Raw genomic sequence first — 20,598 nt, 5'->3', positions numbered from 1 at the left:
CCATTGAAACTAAGCCTGAGATGAGAGCACATAATGGATGATAATGAAAAAAAATTAAAAAATTCCACTGAGCTCTTGTCAACAACCATGATTTATTGATATCCAATATTGACGGGGAGGAAATAGCATGACAAATGGATTATTTAGTTGAATCTCCACAAAACGTCTGATCAATAAACGACCAGAAATAAATGAACATTTGAAGAAAACGTTACACATGTGAGTTGAAACGATGAACAAGGCTAGTAGTGTGGACAGGTTACTTCTTTTAGAGTGGCATTGGACCGTGCGTCCTTCTATCATCTAACAGCACACACAGTGCTACTCAGTGAGGGGTTTTATCCACAAGGGAGTGCAACATCTCACCTTCTGAGATCCCTGCCTGGAATTAACGTAATATGAACATGACTGAGGTACATTCAAACACTAGTACTACTATCTGTAGGTACCAACTCTTTCTATAGATGTTTGGGCAGGTTTCAAGGAAAAGGAGGGCACATTTAAACTTGGGATACGCCCATCAGTGGCATCGTGCTTCAAACAGATATTTCCTCTGATATTATTTCATTATATTCATAAATTAAATTCCTCCAAAGAGGCAGAGCTCACTGTTGATGCAGACAAGGGCACTCCATGTACGAGCAGGCATGGGTCTGGTCCAGAAATACCCCGTAGCCCCTACTTCCTCAACACTAGTTCTGAAAGGACTGGATAGGTATAAACAAGATGGTAAAGAACTCCACCTAGCCAACTAGGCAGGGTTGAGCTCCTACAATCTGTCTTTTACCTATTCAATTGTTTTCTATCCTGTAGGGTCTAGGGGTTCTTTCTGGACAGGACCTGTCTGGTATGAACCTTACGGTGCTTGGGTGGTGCCCAACCCCACAGCGTTGGCGTACGCGGACAGGAGGCTGACCACCTGTTTGGTTTCTAGTGTGAGCCGGGCCTCTTTGAGCCAGTCCTGTGCCACCCTGCGGGACTCGCCCTGCAGCTGGTTGACAAACTTGGCGGCCAGCTCCAGGTCGCCGTGCTCCAGGCTGTAGGCAGCATACGAGAGCAGCTTGAACGTGTCGAGGTCTTCGGTCGCCAGCTTCGCGGGTGGGGCCTCCTGCACTTTCTCAAAGAGGAGGATGGCCTGCAGGTAGGACAGGAAGTACTGGTAGAGGCTGTTGCGTGTCTCGTCGATGAGGGCAACACGGCGCACCAGCTGGCGGATGCTGTAGAAGCGGGCGCGGAGGGAGGCCTCGCTGTAGATGCCACGGCTGAGAGACGCGTCAGGCAGGGCGGTGGTCAGGGCCTGGGCAAACTCGTTGTCAGGGCAGCTCTCCTGGATGACCTTGACGGCGCCATCCAGGGGCTCGGTGGGGGCGTCTGCGGCCGCCGTCTTTAGTGTGTAGTTGAGAGCCTCCACAGACAGCCACAGCTGATGGGCCTTACGGGCCTCCTCCTCTGCAATCACATGACCTGCAGGGAACGACAATAACAATGCTTGGGTATCTCAATGGTACAGAGCAGACCAGAGAACAGCCTCTACCAGGGAAGGCTTGAGAAGGGGACTGTTTTTGTATACATTTGCATATGAAAAAATGACCTTGACTAAGAGAGTGCAGTGTCAGCATTTTCTTCTGTGCGCGTGTGTGTATTTCCCAGTGTGCATTACTCACTGTCAATGGCCCCCTCCATGCCCTTGAGCCTGGCGTAGGCTGCGTTCATGTCCAAGGTGAAGCTGTCTAGCTGTTCCTGAGTCAGCCGGCGGTACTGAGTTTCCTGCTCCGTCATCTTACTATTCAGGACCTGGATCAGAAGTCAAATACATTAATCACTTGGTTTGTATTGGATATGGTTTATTGTATGTATGTGTGTTTGTATTGTTCAATACACAGGGTGGTGTGTGTGTGTGTGTGTGTACTGTACTTGCCTCCTCTGCCTCTGAGCGAAGCTCCTGCTCCTGCACCTTGAGGACGTCACGCAGGTGGTCTGTGTGTGCCGCAGCCTGTCTACGCAGCTGTGTCCGCATCTCTGCCTCCATCACCTCCCGTGTCTCCTCCACCTGACACACATACGCAGATAAGTCATCCATCATCGTATCTAACCATCCACCAACACACATTGAGTGATGCCTCTCTGAAGCACAATCATGGACAGAACCCAATTTCACTGTCACACACATTGCAGTATGGATGATATGGGCTATTCCCTGCACACACAATAACATGTTGGCAGTTTATGTAATATTCTTAAACGCATCCTGAATTAACTGAATCCTCGACTCAAAACAAGTTCAAAGCAGTAATAAGGAACCATTGTGGTGTACCTTCTTCTCCTGCTCCAGACGCATCTGCTCGCGGTTGTGCTCCAGGGCTGTGGCCACGGCCGTCTCCAGGGCCTTCTGGTCCTCCAGCTTCTGCTGCTCCAGGGCCGACTCGATGTGGATCTGCTCCCGCACCCTCTGCTCGGCCAGCTCGCGGTTCAGCTGGTCGATGCGCCGGTGGGCATGGGCGATCAAGGAGTTGAGGTCGTCCTGGCTCAGCTTCCCTGCTGGGTCAACACCAGGGCCACACCATCAGTTTGGAGGGTTGATCATTATTGTGCACTTTTTTTCCAGTCCTTAAATGTATTACATTTAATTTCTTCAAGACGTTGGCACGACATAAGCAGGGGACGACTACCGGCAGAGATAGTTTACATAAAGCAAGACAATTCACTCAGCAGCCTTCTCGTCACACACCGACACAATCGATAGCGAGTAGAACGCCTGGCTTGGTGAATCTGAAACATCTCTGAAGTCATCCTGCTTCTCGTGGTGACGTCATATGGCAGAGTCTACCTGATCCTCAATGATCCTGGTCGTGGGGGGCCACAGAAATGCAGGCTTCTGCCCCTTGGGCCCCAGCTCAGAGGTGACACCACCAATTCAGTTAATCACGGTTTCGAGGATCAGTCAATTAGCTGAATCAGGTGTGTCACTGCTGAGCTGGGACAAAAGCCTGCAGTGCTGCGCCTCTCCAGAAGCAGGGTTGAGGATCACTGCTTTACTGAGATGTGAAGGTAGGTAGTGTGTACTCAGAACATTTATATATAATAATAGACAAAATATATTTAGAAATTCAGCCACTGTGAGAAGCAGTGGGTGAAAGTGGGTTAATTGTCCCTGGACTTACTGAGTCCCTTCCAGTTGGCTTGGATCTCTGGAGTGATGCTGTCCAGCTCCTTCTGGAACTGGATCTTGGCCTCGTTCACTAGGTCGCTGTACTGGGACACGATCTTAGCCTCCGACTGCGCCGTCTGGACCTGCAAGCACCACCACAACCACGCAGGTGACACACTGGTCTAGTAGGAAGTTTGAGGGGCTACAGTACAATTCGGTCTAGCTGGAGCGGCCATTAGGGATTTTCTTCCTCAGAGTGAGTCACTTCATCTGCTGGGATCACAGCTCTTTGCTTCATCATCGTGAAATGAGACTATCAAACACACTGCCATTCTTGTACGCTCCACAACAATTCAATGGATCTTGACACCAGCATTACAGTAGTGTCAACAGAGAGACAGCATGCGTACATTGCTGACAAATGTGAGAGTGGCCAGTCTACCTTGGTAACCACACTGTCCAGATCCACCACCATGCTATGGAGGTTCTCCTCTGCAGCCAGGATCTGTGGCCGGGCTGCGGCAATCTTTGAGTCCTTCCCTCCGTCGATCAGTCCCCTCAGCTTCTCCAACTCACCCCTGAGGCCGAAAGACACAGAACACTGAAAAGCTGTCTGTGGTACTAATACTGTACCCAACAACACTGCACAGCATTGCAAATCCATTGAAAGCTAACAATACTGTTTCTTGCCTTTCAATATATTTAGTTATCATTAATACATCTAGTCAACATACTAATGACATACAGCACGCTAGTGGCAACAACATTAAAACAAAAAGAAATCTTTGAAAGAGAAGCAGAACGCACTTGGCTTTGAGAAGGGCCTCTCCAGCCTCATCGACCATCCGGATGCGTTCACTCAGGGCATCCTCCAGGACTCGCCACTGGGCCGACTTCTGATCTGGGGGAGCCTGACAAAACAAAACATCCACAACAGGCCTTTAAGTAAAATTGTTTCTCCACAGTTCTATGCATGTTTCCCCTCAAGCTTACACTTTAATTGAGAGCAATGTTAACCTTCGAGATGAAGATCGAGGATCAAGGTTGAAGCTGAAACTCCTGCAAACTACCTCCCCCCCAGCCACTATTCCCTTCACTCTTGTGGAGATCTGAGAGGCTTGGATAGGGGTCAGCAATACTGTGACATTTCCACCTTTCCCAAGAGGGCAAGGTGGAGCTAATACCATATTTCTTGCACTTATCAAATCCTCTCAGATCTCCACTAGTGCAATGGGGTAAGGGCTAGGTTGTCCCCCTCACCTCAGCCTCCATGGCCTCCTTCAGTTTGTGGGTGTGCTGAGCGATGGCCAGCAGTGCTGCCTCGTGGGCACCGATGGCCTGCAGGGCCATCTTGGCTGTGCTGCCCAGGGCATCCTCCAGGTTGGTGGTCAGAGCTGCACACATAATCAACACAGACACCTTGACATGTCATGACCGTACTAGCTCTATCTACATGCTTATTAGGGTTGGGCAGGGGATAAAGTATTACCGGGTGAATAGGGAAATCTAAGCCTATACCGGTTTATTTCTGTCAATATTGTCAATACCGTCGAGTCATATTGAAAGTCAGCTAAAAGGTATTACCATATACCAGGGTATTTTGGAGAGAAGGTATACATGTTTGAGAATACAGGTCCAAGCCTAATATATATCAAACTTCATCATCCTCCCTATATGCCTTATATATATACACAACAACCTCAACTAGACAATGGAAATAATCCTGTGTCAATATATGTGCAGGAATTTGATCCTGAGATATCATGCACACATATACATTGACAGTTGGCAAGAAAAACACCCCTGATAATCAGCATCCACCTTATGTTTTTTGACATTGGTGAAACCCTGAGTGGCTAAGAATACACTGAAATATTAAGGTAAGCCTGCGTAAATGTGTGCGTGTGCGCAGATAGGGCAGTAATGAGAGGGACACCTACAGTCCAGGATGTCCTGCTCGGCCTTATCCTGCTCAGCAAGACGAGCCGCCACTTCTTCCACAGGACGCTCTTTCACTGCAGGCTCATGTTCATGTGCACACTCTTTGCATTCTGCTGCTATGAACACACAGATACATACAGTACATTCTCCCGCTTCAAACACACACAGATAACTCTCTCCATACATTCCACTCAATCCCCCCCCCCCACGCACGTACAAGTGGAGGCTGGTGGATGGAAAATGGGGAGGAGGGGCTCATTGTAAGGGATGGAACGGAATAGGAATGGTATCAAACACGTGTTTGACGCCATTCCTTATTCGGTTCCATCCATTACAATGAGCCCCTCCTCCCCATTTACCATCCTCCACACAATACATTTGCCGTCACACTCACACACATTGCACTTTCCCCAGCAATAAATGCTCAAGCATCGACAATTACAAGCACAAACTGAAACACATTATAGCACACAAAAATAACTCATATATACCCATCCAAACGACATCCATTCTCTAAAAAGAAAAACAAAACATGCATTGGATAATATGCAAGTTAGTGAAATCAAGGAGGAAAGGTTCAGTTTGGGAGTGGTTTGTGCTGGGTTTGGGTATGGGACTGGGAGGGCACAGGGACGCAGAATGAAAAAATAATTAATCGTGGCATAAACAGAGGAGAGAAGACGAGACGACAAAATCACCAGAGTTTCATGTGGATGAGAGAGAGAGAGGAGGAGTATTAGAACAGAACAGGCATAGGGCTGGGCATGCACCCTAGGGGACCCTCTATGTAACATAGCAGGAGAGTGAATGAGAGCGCCATACACCCAGGCATGCAGATGGAGGAGGGTGAGGGGAGTGGCTGTGTCCACCCCAGGGCTGACCTGCCGAGGCCTGCTGGGGGGCGGGCGGGGGAGGCTGGGGCTCGGCCTCTGTCTCGTAGGTGCCTGGCGCTGGCATAGAGGGCACATCGCTGATGGCTGAAATGATGTGAGCCGCCTCAGCAGAGGCTTCTGCAAACACAGTGGAGCTCAGTTCAGACCGGGCTGGTCCTGGCAAGGCTGCGGTCGTGTTATGGTTACAAAGAGAACATATGGCACAGCCAGCCACTGTGTAGAGAACACAGCACTACTAACTCGTAGCTTTAGATACGGGGTCATACCTCTACAATAAACCATGCAGCCTTTCTCCTACTCCGGTTCAGTGTTTTCCCTAAGTACACTTGGTTATCTGAAGGTAAACTGGTCTTCTTGAAAAACCCAACTGGCATATGCCCTCACGGTGTTTTCTCTACTTCTGTACTAAAGCCTCAAAGCATCTTTGAGAACCCACACATTCCTATCAAAGCCATGCCCTTTCATCTTGCTGCATTTTCACTTCACTTGTGTGAAAATAGTGCAGTGAAATTATATTTTAAAAAATCAGTCAAGACTCCTTTAGGAAAAAGATAACTGTTTAAGTGATAAGAAAATGAATATTTCTGACCTGTTTCAATTACTGCCTCAGAATACAATCAAAACAGCAGGGGCATTGACAGTTATCAATCTGATTTGGAAAGAAAAATTATATTGGATTCAGTTGGGATCAGTTGTGAAACATGTGATTGGATTTCTGGTAGATGTGCACACACAAGAGCCTTAAGTCCTTGATCCCCTCATTGAATAGTCTTAACACAATTGCATGCTGTTACGGCCGCAGCCGACGCCTGCCCGTGTATGTCTCTTGTTGTGCCGTCAATGCTACAAGATTCCGAGGCTCCGCCCACTCCGTCGTTATCGCCAGCAGGGATCCGGATTGGATACGTCCCAACAAGCGCGCCTATCGGGACCCAGCGCGGGCCGTATAAAAGTGGGGCCAGCTTGTCAGTCAGGGGGCTGTGTGTGTTTGAACAGTTCCCTTGCGAGACTTTGGTAGAGACTTGTGTTAGAAAGATTTCGGTTTGTATTGTAATACTGTGCATAACGCACTCAACTATTATTTGTTATTGTTACAAAAAATTGGGCCAAGTTTAGTCGTGTTGTACTGATTTGCACCACACGGAGTGGATTCTTTTGTTTAGACACTTGAGGAGTAGAGGTGGCTGTTCTTGCCTGTATTTAAGTTTTGTCCGCTGCATTAGGCCAGTGAGGTTTTGTTTCCGCTTTGGTTTTGTTTAAATGATGAATGTTTAGGTTTTGCTCACCTTTTATGAGCTCTCTTTTGGTTATATTTGTTTGTTTCAGTTGAACAGCCCCTGCCGGCCCTTTTTCCTTTGTAGTAGTCGCCTATTCTGTCACCCTTGTTACCTTTATAAAACGTTCCTTGTTAATAAAATAACTATAACTTACCAAATCTTTCTGGTTTTATGTTGCTTCCCTTTCCCCTAGTGAGCCGGGTTGTAACACGCGCCAATGCGTTCCTGGTACTTCACTCACAAGATCAGAGCATATCAGCCCCCTGACTCTTACTGACATGTCATGGTGTAATATAATAATAATAATAACAATAACAATAATATATGGCATTGAGCTGATGCTTTCATCCAAAGCAACTTCGATTGTAGTGAGTGCATAAATGTTTCAGTATATATATGGTCCCAGCAGGAATCGAAACCCACAAGCGAAGTGTTGTTAGCGCCATGCTCTACCAACTGAGCCACAGAGGACCATGGTCTGTAGTGCTAGAGTGAAAACTAACCCTTTACGGTCTGTGGTGCTGGAGTAGAAACTAGAGTAGAAACTCACCATCTATCGTCTGTGGTGCTGGAGGTGGGGGCTCCTCAGCAGCAGGCTGCTCTACCGGTGTTTCAGTCGTCTTCTCAGTTTCCTCCACTTTGGCCTTCGAGTCTTTAGGCAGTTCAGACATGTAGGAAATCTGAGGAGGTTCAACCTTTGCCTTGGAGTGAGAAGTAGAACAACGTTGTCAGCATAGCTTGAACTGAACATTTCCATGACATTATCTTGTCATCTGTCAATCTTTACTAGACAGGCTATTTGTACAATATCACGGACACAGAATTACAATTAAGGGCAAGGTCAGCAAGGCATTATTTACTGCTCTGATATTGAGTAGAGTGCAGAAAAAGCACACATTTTCAATATCATTCCTCAATTTTCCTATATTTCAATGATAAGGAATTTTCTACTCACTGGTTTCTTTTGTACAACTGGTGGAATAGGTGGACCGAGAGCTAGTCCAAACAGTTGGTCTGAGTATGGTACAGACTTTTCAACATTGGCCCTGAACTTGGGATCCCATTTGGCGTACACAATTGTGCTACCAACTCCTCCACCCACGGTAAGAAGACTGGCAGCCACAATTTTGCCTGCAGACCCCCTGCACACACAAGTCAGTTAACATGCAAATACAATTGATCAAGTTCTTCAAACTAACAAAGAAAAATCCATTCACAATGATTAGAGTCTAATATCAAGTGAACAACAAGTGGCACATCCCCACCATACAGCAGTCACTGATGAATTGGATGAAAATCTGTTTCACTTCAGTTGACTCCTAATAAACGCAACAGTTAACATGCAGCGCTGCATTTACTCAACAGAGTTGCACTTATCAGGTGCAGACTCAAATGCCCAAACAACGCATCTCAGATGTGTTTGTCCAATCAGGACAATAACAGTAAAGCCACTAATATATCAAAGATATCTTCTGAGGAGCAAGTCACCTACCCTGAGCCTCCAGCTGAAGTGTAGCGACGACACTGCTGCAGGGGTTGAAGGGGTGCATTTCCACACAGGCATTTCTGAGGAGGGAAAGATAAAAATAAAACATACACACACACACACACACTATCAACATGCGCTACATCAGTTCATTATGGGCCTAAAATACGTAAGCCTTCTAAACTGGACTAAGCCTAAAACTGTTTAAATAGCATATCATATGTTCTTATCGTCACACTTCTTAAAACTCTGACACCCACTCAAGCAATGGGTCACCACGCACGCATAACAAACCATTGATAACCCAAGTTAATCTCAGTAGAGGGATGGCTGACAAGAGAAGTTGGCTGTTCATAGTCTTGAACATATATATTGATGATGGTACCTATGTTAGAAAAGCATAATTCTGCAATATAGACGTTTCCACTAAAACAAATGCCAGTCTGTTTGAATTGGTTGTACTTGTATGTACTGAATCTGGCAAGGTCATGTCTCCTTGATAAAGATATGACGATTTGCCCTTTCTTTTCCCCGATGTTGGAAATTAAACCAGCTACTTGCGTTATGGTCAGGGCAATGTGACTGCATTTTCGCAACGCTTTGGCTATATTAACGAGTATGTCAATCAACAAATACTGCGGACAAGTTTGTCTGATGAAACTTATCATTGCACATGGATTTACAATAGAGAAATGGATAATGCAAGTGCCAACGAGTCCTGCCTTAGTGCAGTGTCCATTGGTGCACACCCATGTCGCTCCCTCCTTCAGTCGTCGCTTCTATTCGCAAGGCAGTGAAGTCAGTCACAGAATAACGCCTCTTTCCACTACGAACGTTACGTAACCTACTTTGCGTAAGTTACGTTCTGTACAGCTTGTGCTTTCATTGACAATATACATTACCGCTTTGTTTTAATGGATCAAATAAAGATATTTAAGAACAAAAGACGTTAGGTGGGTAGGTTATAAAACATGGTTCAGAACGTAATCTGTATTCGTTTATTGACAACAATGACACCGCGGAGCAGGCCCAGTCTGTGGGTCACTGAATGACCGCTCGTCTAGCTAACAGCTAGCTGGGCTGCTAGCTGCAGATTCTAGGTTACTTACCCGCGCTGCACAATTTGCCCCTTTCAAGCAGACACGCAGCATTGTTGTCGGTACTCCCTTTCTTCGTTAATTATGAAAAAAATTATGTTTTCAGTTCAGCAAAACATTATAAAAGCGGTCAACCTCAGACGTAGTTAGCCACCCCCAGACACACGAGATATTTCCAGGCACCCGTTTTGCCGAGTGAACAGTGACAGGAGCGGTGCGCGTGCGCTCTGGGTACGCCCAACTGCGAAAGAAAATATATTAGAAAAAAAAAAACCGTCATGAGTTCATAGTTCATTACATCAATAAATATGTTTGAGAACATATTTATATATTTATTATAATTATTAATAATGTTATATTATTATAATATATATAGAGAGAGTCATATATAGTCATATAGCCCACTCAATAGTGTCTGGGGTATGCATACATTAGTACAAGTGATGATGATACAGATGTCCATTACGGATAAACATAGTGACATTATCTTGATGTGTAGTGGAGATTGACTTATTTGCCCGTGTGTCAGCAATACACATTCCCCACCAACCCTTTCGTAAGTGGTGCAACAAATGCAATCGAAAGCAATCACGGCAGCATGCATCTCTGAACGCCTGTCCTTGGGGCAGATCAGACTGGGCAGTGACACCGGAATTTAGTTATGTTGGGTGGTGACGTCAGGCTCACTTCTCTTGTGTTGTTGGATACCATAGAAATATTCATTTCACATTTTAACTAATTATATCAATTTCAAACACTATAATCTGAAACTATAATCATTATAGCTCTTGCCTTGGTCAAAGATGTTGCCACCAAGCAAATCCTATGTTCTTGCTTTAGCAAAATGATGATAGGGAATTTACACATGGACAGACTATCACAAAGAAAAAAGTTACATGCAAAATCCTCCCCATCAACACTGAAGACAAATGACACATGATGACAATCTAATCTGAGGTTGAACTAATGTGAGGTTGTACCTCATAAACTAAGCTGCAGTAGCCAATATGGGCGGTCTCTTCAACAATGAAAAGGAAGATAAGAGTAATTGGTGTTTGTAAGCATATTTATTCAACTGTTGCACTAGGCTTCTATGGGTAATTTGTGTTAGTTTCATGGTTCAGTTATGGTAAATATGGAAAACACCCTTTAACAAGAAATTCCAATTGAAAACTCAAACTTATTTGAATGGATAACATGTTACATGTTAAAGCTTCCCATAATTCTCTGTTCAATCTCCGACATCATAGAGGACATGACTAGTGAGTAGAATTGTACTCCCCCCCCCCCCCCCCTTATAAATAATGTTAATCTGTTAAAAAAAAAAAACACAGATAAGAGGCATCAACATGCTCCAATGACACAAGAAAACCTAGTCTGCAACAGCGCTGCATAACACACCATTTCAAGGTCAAGGGTCATTCCATTTATTTATTTTTTTCTTTGATAATGCAGGGAAAGAATGCAGTAATATAACAAAGTTAGAACATATTATTTAGTTGTTAAATTTACATGCCTGAAATATAACTTTGAAAATAAATCAGGGAATGAAAGGCCCAATGGGATTTTGAGTATGACCCATCAAGTTCTTACATAATGGAGCATATTGCGACTGGCCATATATAAAGTGGACATTGTTCACAGACAAGATTGTTCTCAAGCGGACACAAATTATTTTACTTCAAACCTTTTGGTTTTATATGTTTCTTATATAATTTCGCTCCTAGTACTCCTTCTTTCTCTTGAGTGCTCTTTGGGGGAAAATGGGCATTCACATCCCTTCATCTTACATTTTAGATCATCTACTATCTGAACAAAAGGCAGACTGAATCAAAATGCTTTTCTATTAAGTGATTATTCATGAGCAAAACTAATAATATTAGTAGTATACTGCCCCTTGCAACCGATAACCCTAGTGTGTGCTGCAAGTTCACACTACCCCAAAATAAAATGAAAACCAACTACTAGGGTCTAAGGACTGACGATGGACACATCAAGTATTTTTTATAAGTTAAGTGCAGGAGGCAGTATCACTCTGCTAATCCTGCTCCAGTAAATCCATGCCGGGGTCAGATCTGACTGCTTTCTTCTTGTAGGGTGGCCATCTACACACTGGGCAACAGTGGCGTCCTCCTGCCAGCCAGACCACAATGCACTGCTGGTGGAAGACGTGGCCGCAGGGCAGTCCCATGACAAGGCAACCAGTCTCAAAGTTCTCTAGACACACAACACACTCGGTACAGTGGAGCATGTCACCGGGCCATTGGGACCAATCGGCTTGCTGCTCCTCCCTCCTTGCGCATGGCACATCCCCACCATTTTCAATATGACAACATGATTTGAAAGCACATTTATTCGCTGTACCACAGCCTTGTTCTTCATGATCACTGTCGGAGCCATACGTCTGTCCTGTTCCTGTACGGTTGTGTATATCACTGTCAATATCTCCACCGCAGTCCCCTTCAAGGTTTGGTCCACAGACCTGTGTGCATTTGAAGCTCCAGGTGGGCAGATTTTGGATGTAGTCGATGGGGACGAGAGGGTGTAGCCAGAGATCGGGGAAGGCCAACCTCTCGAGGAGGAAGTTTGGGTCGTCATCCCAATCCGATTCATTTGGGAAGTTATGAAAGGAGGTAATGGGGTGGACCAGGTAGCTGGTGTACCAGTCCCAGAGGCTGGACAGCCACTCCAGGTTGTTGGCATTCTGGTCTTCGTCGGTGCGCCTCCGCTTCTTCTCAAAGTAGTCGATCAGCAGCCCGTGGGCCAGGTAGGTGCTGAGGAACAGGGCCGGGTGGGAGGAGTAGAAGGTCCAGTCCGTTCTCACCCAGGAGGCAATGGTGGTGGTGTCGGCGTAGCGCAGCAGCTTAAGGCTGTAGTCATAGAAGCCGTCCAGATAGGGCAGCTGGAGGAAACCCAGGATTGGCAGCCAGGAGATGATGAGCAGGGAATTGTAGGTCCCCAGTGTGCTAATGAGAACCACAAAGCGCTTGATGGTGGCGCCCTGCGTTATAAACAAGTCCATCCAGGCCATGAGGTTTACCATCACAAGGCTCAGCACAAACAGGTCGTTGACCTCCGGCTGGACCGAGCGTAGGAAGGTGTCCATGGCCTGCAAGGAGATGAACTCTCCTGTGCTGTTACCGTACCTGTAGATCCCCTCTGGCATTTTCAGGATGTATGAGGGTGTCTGCTGAACCCCAATCTCCTCCAGACAGCTCATATTGTCCCAGCTTCGCACATCGACAAAGATGAACTCGATCCGCCCTGTGAACTTGACACTGAGAGCTGAAAAGAAGGCTGGGGGCTGGGCAAGCTTGGCAAACAGGAACATCTTAACAGGGTGCTTCTCACTGGGGTGCCACTCTTCAGCTAGCTGCTGGGACAGGTGGATGGTTTTGATACGGGACGCGACATGTGCCGTCATCCATTTGAAAATATGCTCTGTCTCAATGCGCCTGCCGTTGTACTCCTTCAGCATAACCTTCCCTTTTGATGCATAGGTCTGGGGCACAGACATTATCAGTGTGGATTTCATCCAACCTCGTTTACGGCAGTACCTGCAATAGATGACAATATAATCAGCTAATAGTATGCATATACAGATGTATAACATAAATAGCAGAAATGCCAAGATCATGCTGTACGTGTAAATTGTCAATGACAATCATGAAATAATTTATTATAATGCAGTTTTGCTGTGTATCCAACTCACCTTGAGTCAGTAGAGCAGTTGAAAGTGCCAGTGCGAATGCCAAACTGAGAAACCTTCTGGACCATTTTCCCCCAGTTGGCTTCGCTCAAAAGAGCGTCTCGATCTTGGGCAATTACCTACAGACAGATAGAGAGATAGAGATAGATGTAATGTTTATTGCCAGGAGGAAAGACCAGATCTGTTATTTTGCTGAAAATTAGGTTTTGTTTTAATTTGTGACCCATCCTCAAATATGAACATGTAAGTGTATCAGACAGTTATGGAATACATGTGGTAAGATAGCAAACAACAAGAAAAGAGGAAACATATTTCACCAAAAGCACAACTTATTTTTTTATCAGAAGAATTGTATCATCAAGTGTTTAATTTTCCCCATAATACCAGTGCTCAGACACAGTGTATTAGTTGACAGATAAATAATAGGAAAATATAATGACTGGACAAAAAGACATATTACATATTATAGTACATGATGATGTAAAAAAGCAATATGATCAGCTCACCTGGACCAACCAAATGCCATCTTTGGTGTCCTCAACCAGCTCATAGAAGTGCATCTCTCCACTAAAGGTCGTGCTTGAGTCAGACTCAGCTTGCTCCTTCTCATTATTGATGGCAGAATACAACTCCCCCTGCATCAGGTCCCCTAGAAGACACAGATAATAGACAAAGAGAAAACATGAGAGACATGGAGCAAGGATAGAGAAACGTGTTGCCCTTTAACCTTGTCCCCATCCATAGAAGCTTGGCAGATGCACTGACCCCAACAAGCAATGTTGTTTTTATCAAACCTAAACCACAGAAAATAAACCTTACCTGATTTTTCGACCAATTCCCTGACATCTCTCTTTTCTGCAAGCCCAGAGTATCCCAGTCCTCGACATTCCAGAATTGTCTTTAACTTTTTAAAACTCAGTGTTACAGGATCAACCAACTGGGTGGCAAAAATACCAGTTTCATACCAGACAACTGCTTCAAAAAATCTGGCCAAGACGAATAACACCAAAAAATACAAGAGTAGGAAAAATAGTTTTAACCACATCTTACACTGTAAGAAGGTTACTGTAGTTAAAGTGTAAATGTACGGGTTAGAGCCTGTATCCTTTCATTGAGTTTATAACTAGGTTTATCTTTCAGTCGTTTGTAGCCCCTCTGCAAATCTAACGTTAAAGCAGGGACAACTCCAAATCCTATCAAGCAGGTTCAAACGTTGACAGCATGAACAATTTTGGCATACACAAATTTTGGCATTCACACTTCTCGATGGACTTAGGTCCAACTATTCGTTCTCAGTGTGTCCACCATTTTCACAAATAGTTTCGGTGGCTAGTTACATGCATCTTGAAGCGAGCAAACGAGACGTTAGAATAAGCTTAGCATGCCAGGTACTTTGGGCCCTGCCTGCACCAAGAAAAACAATCCAGCGCAGACAACAGATTATGCAAGGAAACTTAAAAAACGTTCCTTGAATTTATGAGCTTTCTTAGTCGTTAGCTGAATTTGTAAATATTATGATGCAGTGTAGCAGTCTCTACCGCAGTTGCTGATGATGATCTTCTTTATGGCCCGATCAGCTGGTGTACATAACAAAGTGACGCAGTAGCTGACACGTCATTGCATGGTTTCCGGTTCCACCTCATGCAGAAAGAAAAGTTTCAAATAAAAGTCCCTGTGGAATCTGTGCGAGATTCATTACATAATCATATTACACTATTGACAAAGCATTGTCATCTATGTATGTCAGAGAAACGGTGCAATTACGTGACGGGGCATTCAGATCCATTGATACAAATCTTTATTTCGATATTAAACCTTAAACATAGACAACATTAGATGTACTATATTGCAAGGTTCACCGTCAATCTCTCTCAAACAATATGAAGCAACTTTTTAGGCAAGAACACAAACTTTTTGCTTTCTGTAACAAACTTGACAATTCAACACAGGTAGTATCATTTTTTATTTTTTTTATTTCAGAGTTGAAAACAGACTTGAAAAATGAACTTTGGAACAGTAAAACATTGTTTAGGAATTTGTGAGATTTCTGACATAGGATACAGTAGGTTCAATCATAAAAGCAGTAGACCTCATTCTTCATTAGCACAATACTGAGTTTACTTGAATACTAGCCAACACAGCCTCCTCCTACTGTATCTATATGGAAGACGTTACAGGTGAAAACATGTTTGGGCTGGGCAGTGTCAGTAATATTCTGAATTATTCAAGGTGTTTTGGGATAGGTTTGATAGGAAAATATGATTTACAAAGATGAAAGTTGTGAGGCACATCTTTATCCATTGCACACAGTCGTCAGTCATGGAAGGGGTTGAAGGCATTTGAAGAGCACAAGGTGTGACATTGGCAAAACTGGGACCATGCACCGATCAGTAGAAGATAACTCTATTCATAAATCTATTAATATAAACGATATATACTCTTTTTCACACTAATCTACTGTAATTTCTGTAGCACCACATTGTGTGTCAGGATCAAATGTTCCAATTGTATTGTAATCCTTCATGATTTATATCATTCAAGGCCTTCAAACTTCACTGCATACTTCAAATTATTTATATATCAAAACATTTAGAATTTTCCTACAAAGATGAGTTGTAGTCAGTGGCTAGATATTGGAATACTTTTGAAGAAATCTGTCATAGGCATCATAGATGGCTTTCCTGTAAACAAACAAGACACCAAATTAGTCATTCAGAATTTATACAACATCTGCTCTTTCTGAAATATGGACCCATTGGCTCACCTAAACAGTCCCTGTTTGAAGAGATAGGCGCTGATGTGGCCACCATTGAGGTAGCGCACCTCACAGTCGGGCCAGATCTCTTGTAGACTGCGCACACCCGTGCGTGGAATATAGGCATCTTCCTTTGCCTGCACAACAATGATCAGACTGGGGTCCACAGGCACTGCCAAACACAAAGTGCAATACCGTATATTACGCATATGTGTTTGTCCTTGTTTCTCCGTGAGCCATTTGACTGTAAGAAGTCGAGTCTCACCTGAGAAGTTGGCCATGTGTGTGCACTCATCCATGACGCCCTTCATGAAGTCCAGAGACTCTCGATGAATGGACTGGCGCTGCCCACTACCCTGGCTGATGTTCTTGGGGTGCATCATGTTCATGTGAGGTCCAGTGCCACTCATTTCTGACAGCATCTGGTCCAGCCCATTCTGCTCCGCTCCAATCAGCAATCCCTGTCCGTCAGCTCCTCTCCCTGCCCGGGCAGACGAGCGCAGCTCCATATGTTCTCTCTCCGGTGTGCTGAGGCCCAACAGGTCAGAAGGGAAATCCAGGTCCGAGAGGGTGTCAAGGCTGTGTGGCGAGCTCTTTACAAAATCCTGACCCATCTTAAAGGAATCAGCCTAAAATTAAACACCACAAATGGAAATTGTCATCTCAAATCTCTCGAAGGCTTTACCTTTAGCATTGGGAGTTATGTCCCTCAGTTATCGTCGAGATGATGGTATGATATGGAAGCCTTTTATCAAGGTGCCAAGCATATTACTTTAGAATAATATGATTATGAAGTAGTCTTCATTTTTGGAATGCATACAGTACCCCACAGTACTCCAACATTCGAATTATTTCCTGCTCATACACGGAGTGCATCAAAGCATACTGCTTATCCAGTTCTCTCCAGTTCACAGCTTTGCTCAAAACACCCTGTTAAACACAAAGCATGTTGAAGCATTGAGCCAATTTGTATTATTATTATTAACAATATCACTCACCAGTATCAAATGTAAACTGTTTTATGATTATATAAATATATATATATATATATATAGAGAGAGAGAGAGAGATTAGATAAATCTTACTGTGGTAAAAACACTGGAAGCTGTGGACCAGGAGAGACAGGGAATCAGTGGTATGGGCTTTGGCCAGTTAGTCACAGCCAAGGATGCCATCTGTGGTCAGACCAGAGAGACTCACTTCAATGGACAAAACTTTGAGGAATGACTAACTTTATAATAGCTTTTGTTAAAGATATATGGCTCAGATTGTAGCCATGGAAACTCACATAGCCTCCCATGGATATGCCAGTTATGCCAAGGGGCCAGTAGCCCTCCCTCTCCAGCCAGTGGAGCAGCACTGCAGACTCCAGGATGAGGGCTCCACCCATCACGAACAGGTCAGACACATTATTCAGGCTAGAACGACTACAAAACCCCAAAGAACACATCAAAAAGAACAATAATCATAATACAACGTTTATTACACTTGAATAATGGTAGAACTAATACATATATGACTGTATAACTTTGAAAACCACTTACATCTGGTCTTTTGGTTTCCGATATCCATGTAGAAATAAGTCAAGGAATTGGAACAAGTATGTTATTCATTTACTAAGAATATAATGCTATCTATGGGGAAAACATAGAGATCAGACAGAGATAAGTGCATAGACAAGCAAAAAAGCATCATCATTTATTCTGAGTCTCTTTCAATTAAGATGCTCTTATTGAAGGATATAATAGGGGTTTTCAAGGAGTAGTGATGCCATTCCTGTCTCTTTTATCATGGGCCGGGCCATTAGGTTGCGCCTCCTCCAGAAAAACTGAAAACAAAGCAAAATTGAAGGCATTGAAAATGTCAATGCACACAAGACATTACTCACAATTTCATGCAGCAGGTGTGGTACACCGCAGTGTACATCACACAAAAAATATGAAGTTGCTCTCTGGCTAAAGCTGACATTACAGGCAAAAAGAGTTTGGGAGTAAACAGTTGATATTTGGAGGATTTGGCCTCTGAGAGACAAATGTAGGGAGGTGAGAGAGCACCCTCAGTGTATAGAATGTTATGACCATGTGTTTCCTTAAACTATATCCATTCATGTCCAGCATACTTACATGATCCCCTGTCCCAGCTAGATGAATACATACTGGCTTGTGCTTCTTCCATTTCTTAGGAACTATGAACTGGAACCTTGAAAACAGCCGAGTGGAATTAAAGGCTCATTAAGTAGTAGTAACACATCATGTATGGATTGATTTCCAAATAACAGAAAACATATAATCATGTCACTCATCATTTGATAGCGCTAAAAGTCTTTCCTTACCGGGCTTTGACGGACTCTGGTGGTAAGATGCCAGGAACAATATGTTCCAATGGAGATATAAAGTACCCATTGTGGATTTTGCAGTCAGTTTGATCCTCTACCTGAAGACACAACAACCAAGACACATGCATACAGTATATACACAATTGCATCACTTTCCACCATGAACAGGCTAAATCAAAATGTGTTTATCAACTGTGAAACTTGGAGTTATCAGTTATCATTACAAGTTACAAGAAGAGAAGGGAAAGCACTGGATATATCAGACAGAAAAAACTAAATGTGTTTGAATACTGTTTGAAAACTTTTTGAACAAATTTTGTTTAAAACTTTTTTTTGTTGTTGTTGCAGAAGACTCATTGAGGAAAGGAAGGGGTACCTTGTCAATGAAAACGGGATAGTCCTTTGGTACCAAATCCTTACACTTCTCCCTGTTGCCAATGGTTTTCCGTAAATGAAATATTCTGTGGTAATAAAAAGAAAAACAGATAAAACTTCCTCTTAGAGTGACAACCAAGACCTCTCCCATATGCAGGGTTGTATAGAATACTTCAGATACTGAATACATGGCCCTAAGCCTAACCCAAAACATGGACACACTGAACAAATATTTCTCAACATATTTTGATAGGAAAAATCTTCAGGGGCCTGCAAATCATATCCCTGGTGAATAGTGCTGAACTTGGACAGAATGTTATATTTAGCATATTTAGCAATTAACTGATTCCATGGCAATAGTTAAAATGAGACAGGACTGGAGGGAATACTTAAGGACTTACTACCGCTGAGTCTTTTATTTTTTTAGTAGCTGGTAAATAAACATGTAACAGACATAGTTTTGCCTACTCTGAAATGGCACTGTTAGCACCATGAATTGAAATCCGCCTTTCATCCAACTTCAGCCATCAACAGTGGAATAAATTATTTTCTTCACTCAGCTAAGTTGTGACTAGACGTAGTAGTCTTCTTACATTTGGATGTTGTGACGTCAACATTATTTTATATGTAAAAAGTAGTATGTCTAGGCACACATTGGGGCTACTGTGCAGTGCAGAGCAGCAACATTGAGATCAATTGAGTTGCTTGGCTGTTGCGAAAAAGATTGAAGTATTCTAAAAGTATTCATTTTCGTATTTATGAAAGTATCCGTATTCTGAATACCCATTAAAATATATCGTGCCAGAATACTGAACACTTCCAAATGTATTCTGAATACATGTATTCAGATACCTATACAACCCTGCCAACATGTGTTATGATTCTTTGTACATAGTACCGTTTCAGATCCTCTGGCTTCCCCCATCCTTGGATGAACAATTTGGTGAGGAGAAGCCTTCTGTAAAGAACATCAAGCCGACTGACACCCATGGACAATGTTCTCTCATCTGAAAAGAAACACCACAAGTACACATGTCACCCAAAAGGCAAAATTAAGAGTTCGATGACCTCTCATTCATTCATTCATTCATTCATTCATTTCGGCATCAGGTGTCACGACTCACGGGGGGGGCGCTACGGAGAATGTCAATATGCTGTACATGATTACCTAACTGGTTACATAACTGCACCATAATATCAACTAAAAAACGGCCAAACTTTATACTACTTTTGTTTTTAGACACACAGAAAAAATTAATTTCAAGTGTTTCTCTAGACAGATATGTTGGCTACTTTATTCTATTGACTGGTACAGTTAGCTGAGCGGTCCTCTTGAATTGACATGATCATGAATGAATTCTGTCGTCGACAGCACGCCCCTGGTCAGGAAAGATTGTGACATACAATTAACATATGTAAAGACAACACAACGAGGAATGTACCTCAAATTTAAACGATGTTTTGATGGCCTTTCGGTGACAACTCTTAGCACAGCTAGGAGTTCGCAGAGGGCGAATTCCCACTATCATTGGACTCACACATCCCAGCGTTCCGTGCGGTGTGACGGATGTATTTCTTATTC

General features: G+C 43.6%; 3 protein-coding genes across 7 annotated transcripts; all 3 read right to left on the bottom strand.

Annotated features, from left to right (window-relative positions):
• Nucleotides 1-82: 82 nt before the first annotated feature.
• On the bottom strand, nucleotides 83-10,036 carry immt (inner membrane protein, mitochondrial (mitofilin)). 5 transcript variants are annotated; one of them, XM_083686742.1, is made up of 14 exons: nucleotides 9,855-10,036; nucleotides 8,752-8,825; nucleotides 8,215-8,401; nucleotides 7,810-7,960; nucleotides 5,971-6,099; nucleotides 5,089-5,205; nucleotides 4,409-4,542; nucleotides 3,956-4,059; nucleotides 3,591-3,726; nucleotides 3,162-3,291; nucleotides 2,315-2,535; nucleotides 1,919-2,050; nucleotides 1,665-1,794; nucleotides 83-1,464 (listed from the first exon to the last, which is right to left on the bottom strand). In XM_083686742.1, exons 1-14 carry the CDS (start codon nucleotides 9,894-9,896, stop codon nucleotides 857-859), a joined length of 2,295 nt encoding a protein of 764 aa, XP_083542868.1. In that variant the 5' UTR covers nucleotides 9,897-10,036; the 3' UTR covers nucleotides 83-856. The 5 variants fall into 5 exon arrangements, with proteins under 5 accessions (XP_083542868.1, XP_083542866.1, XP_083542867.1 ...); XM_083686740.1 differs by having other exon boundaries at nucleotides 84-1,464; nucleotides 2,315-2,538; XM_083686741.1 differs by having other exon boundaries at nucleotides 84-1,464; nucleotides 2,315-2,538; nucleotides 5,089-5,202.
• Nucleotides 10,037-10,898: 862 nt separating this feature from the next.
• Nucleotides 10,899-15,095, bottom strand: rnf103 (ring finger protein 103). The gene is made up of 4 exons (XM_083686138.1): nucleotides 14,371-15,095; nucleotides 14,058-14,200; nucleotides 13,555-13,670; nucleotides 10,899-13,399 (listed from the first exon to the last, which is right to left on the bottom strand). Exons 1-4 carry the CDS (start codon nucleotides 14,594-14,596, stop codon nucleotides 11,881-11,883), a joined length of 2,004 nt encoding a protein of 667 aa, XP_083542264.1. The 5' UTR covers nucleotides 14,597-15,095; the 3' UTR covers nucleotides 10,899-11,880.
• A 436-nt stretch (nucleotides 15,096-15,531) lies between these two features.
• abhd18 (abhydrolase domain containing 18) lies at nucleotides 15,532-20,575 on the bottom strand. The gene is made up of 13 exons (XM_083685937.1): nucleotides 20,459-20,575; nucleotides 19,915-20,023; nucleotides 19,018-19,102; nucleotides 18,639-18,739; nucleotides 18,430-18,505; nucleotides 18,050-18,134; nucleotides 17,851-17,878; nucleotides 17,595-17,733; nucleotides 17,392-17,481; nucleotides 17,132-17,236; nucleotides 16,572-16,935; nucleotides 16,316-16,478; nucleotides 15,532-16,232 (listed from the first exon to the last, which is right to left on the bottom strand). Exons 2-13 carry the CDS (start codon nucleotides 20,004-20,006, stop codon nucleotides 16,178-16,180), a joined length of 1,383 nt encoding a protein of 460 aa, XP_083542063.1. The 5' UTR covers nucleotides 20,007-20,023; nucleotides 20,459-20,575; the 3' UTR covers nucleotides 15,532-16,177.
• Between the last annotated feature and the right edge of the window lie 23 nt (nucleotides 20,576-20,598).

This window comes from Argentina silus (genome assembly GCF_951799395.1).
Source record: "Argentina silus genome assembly, chromosome: 15".
NCBI classification, from domain to species: Eukaryota; Metazoa; Chordata; class Actinopteri; order Argentiniformes; family Argentinidae; genus Argentina; species Argentina silus.
This window is presented reverse-complemented; position numbering and strand designations above follow the sequence as displayed.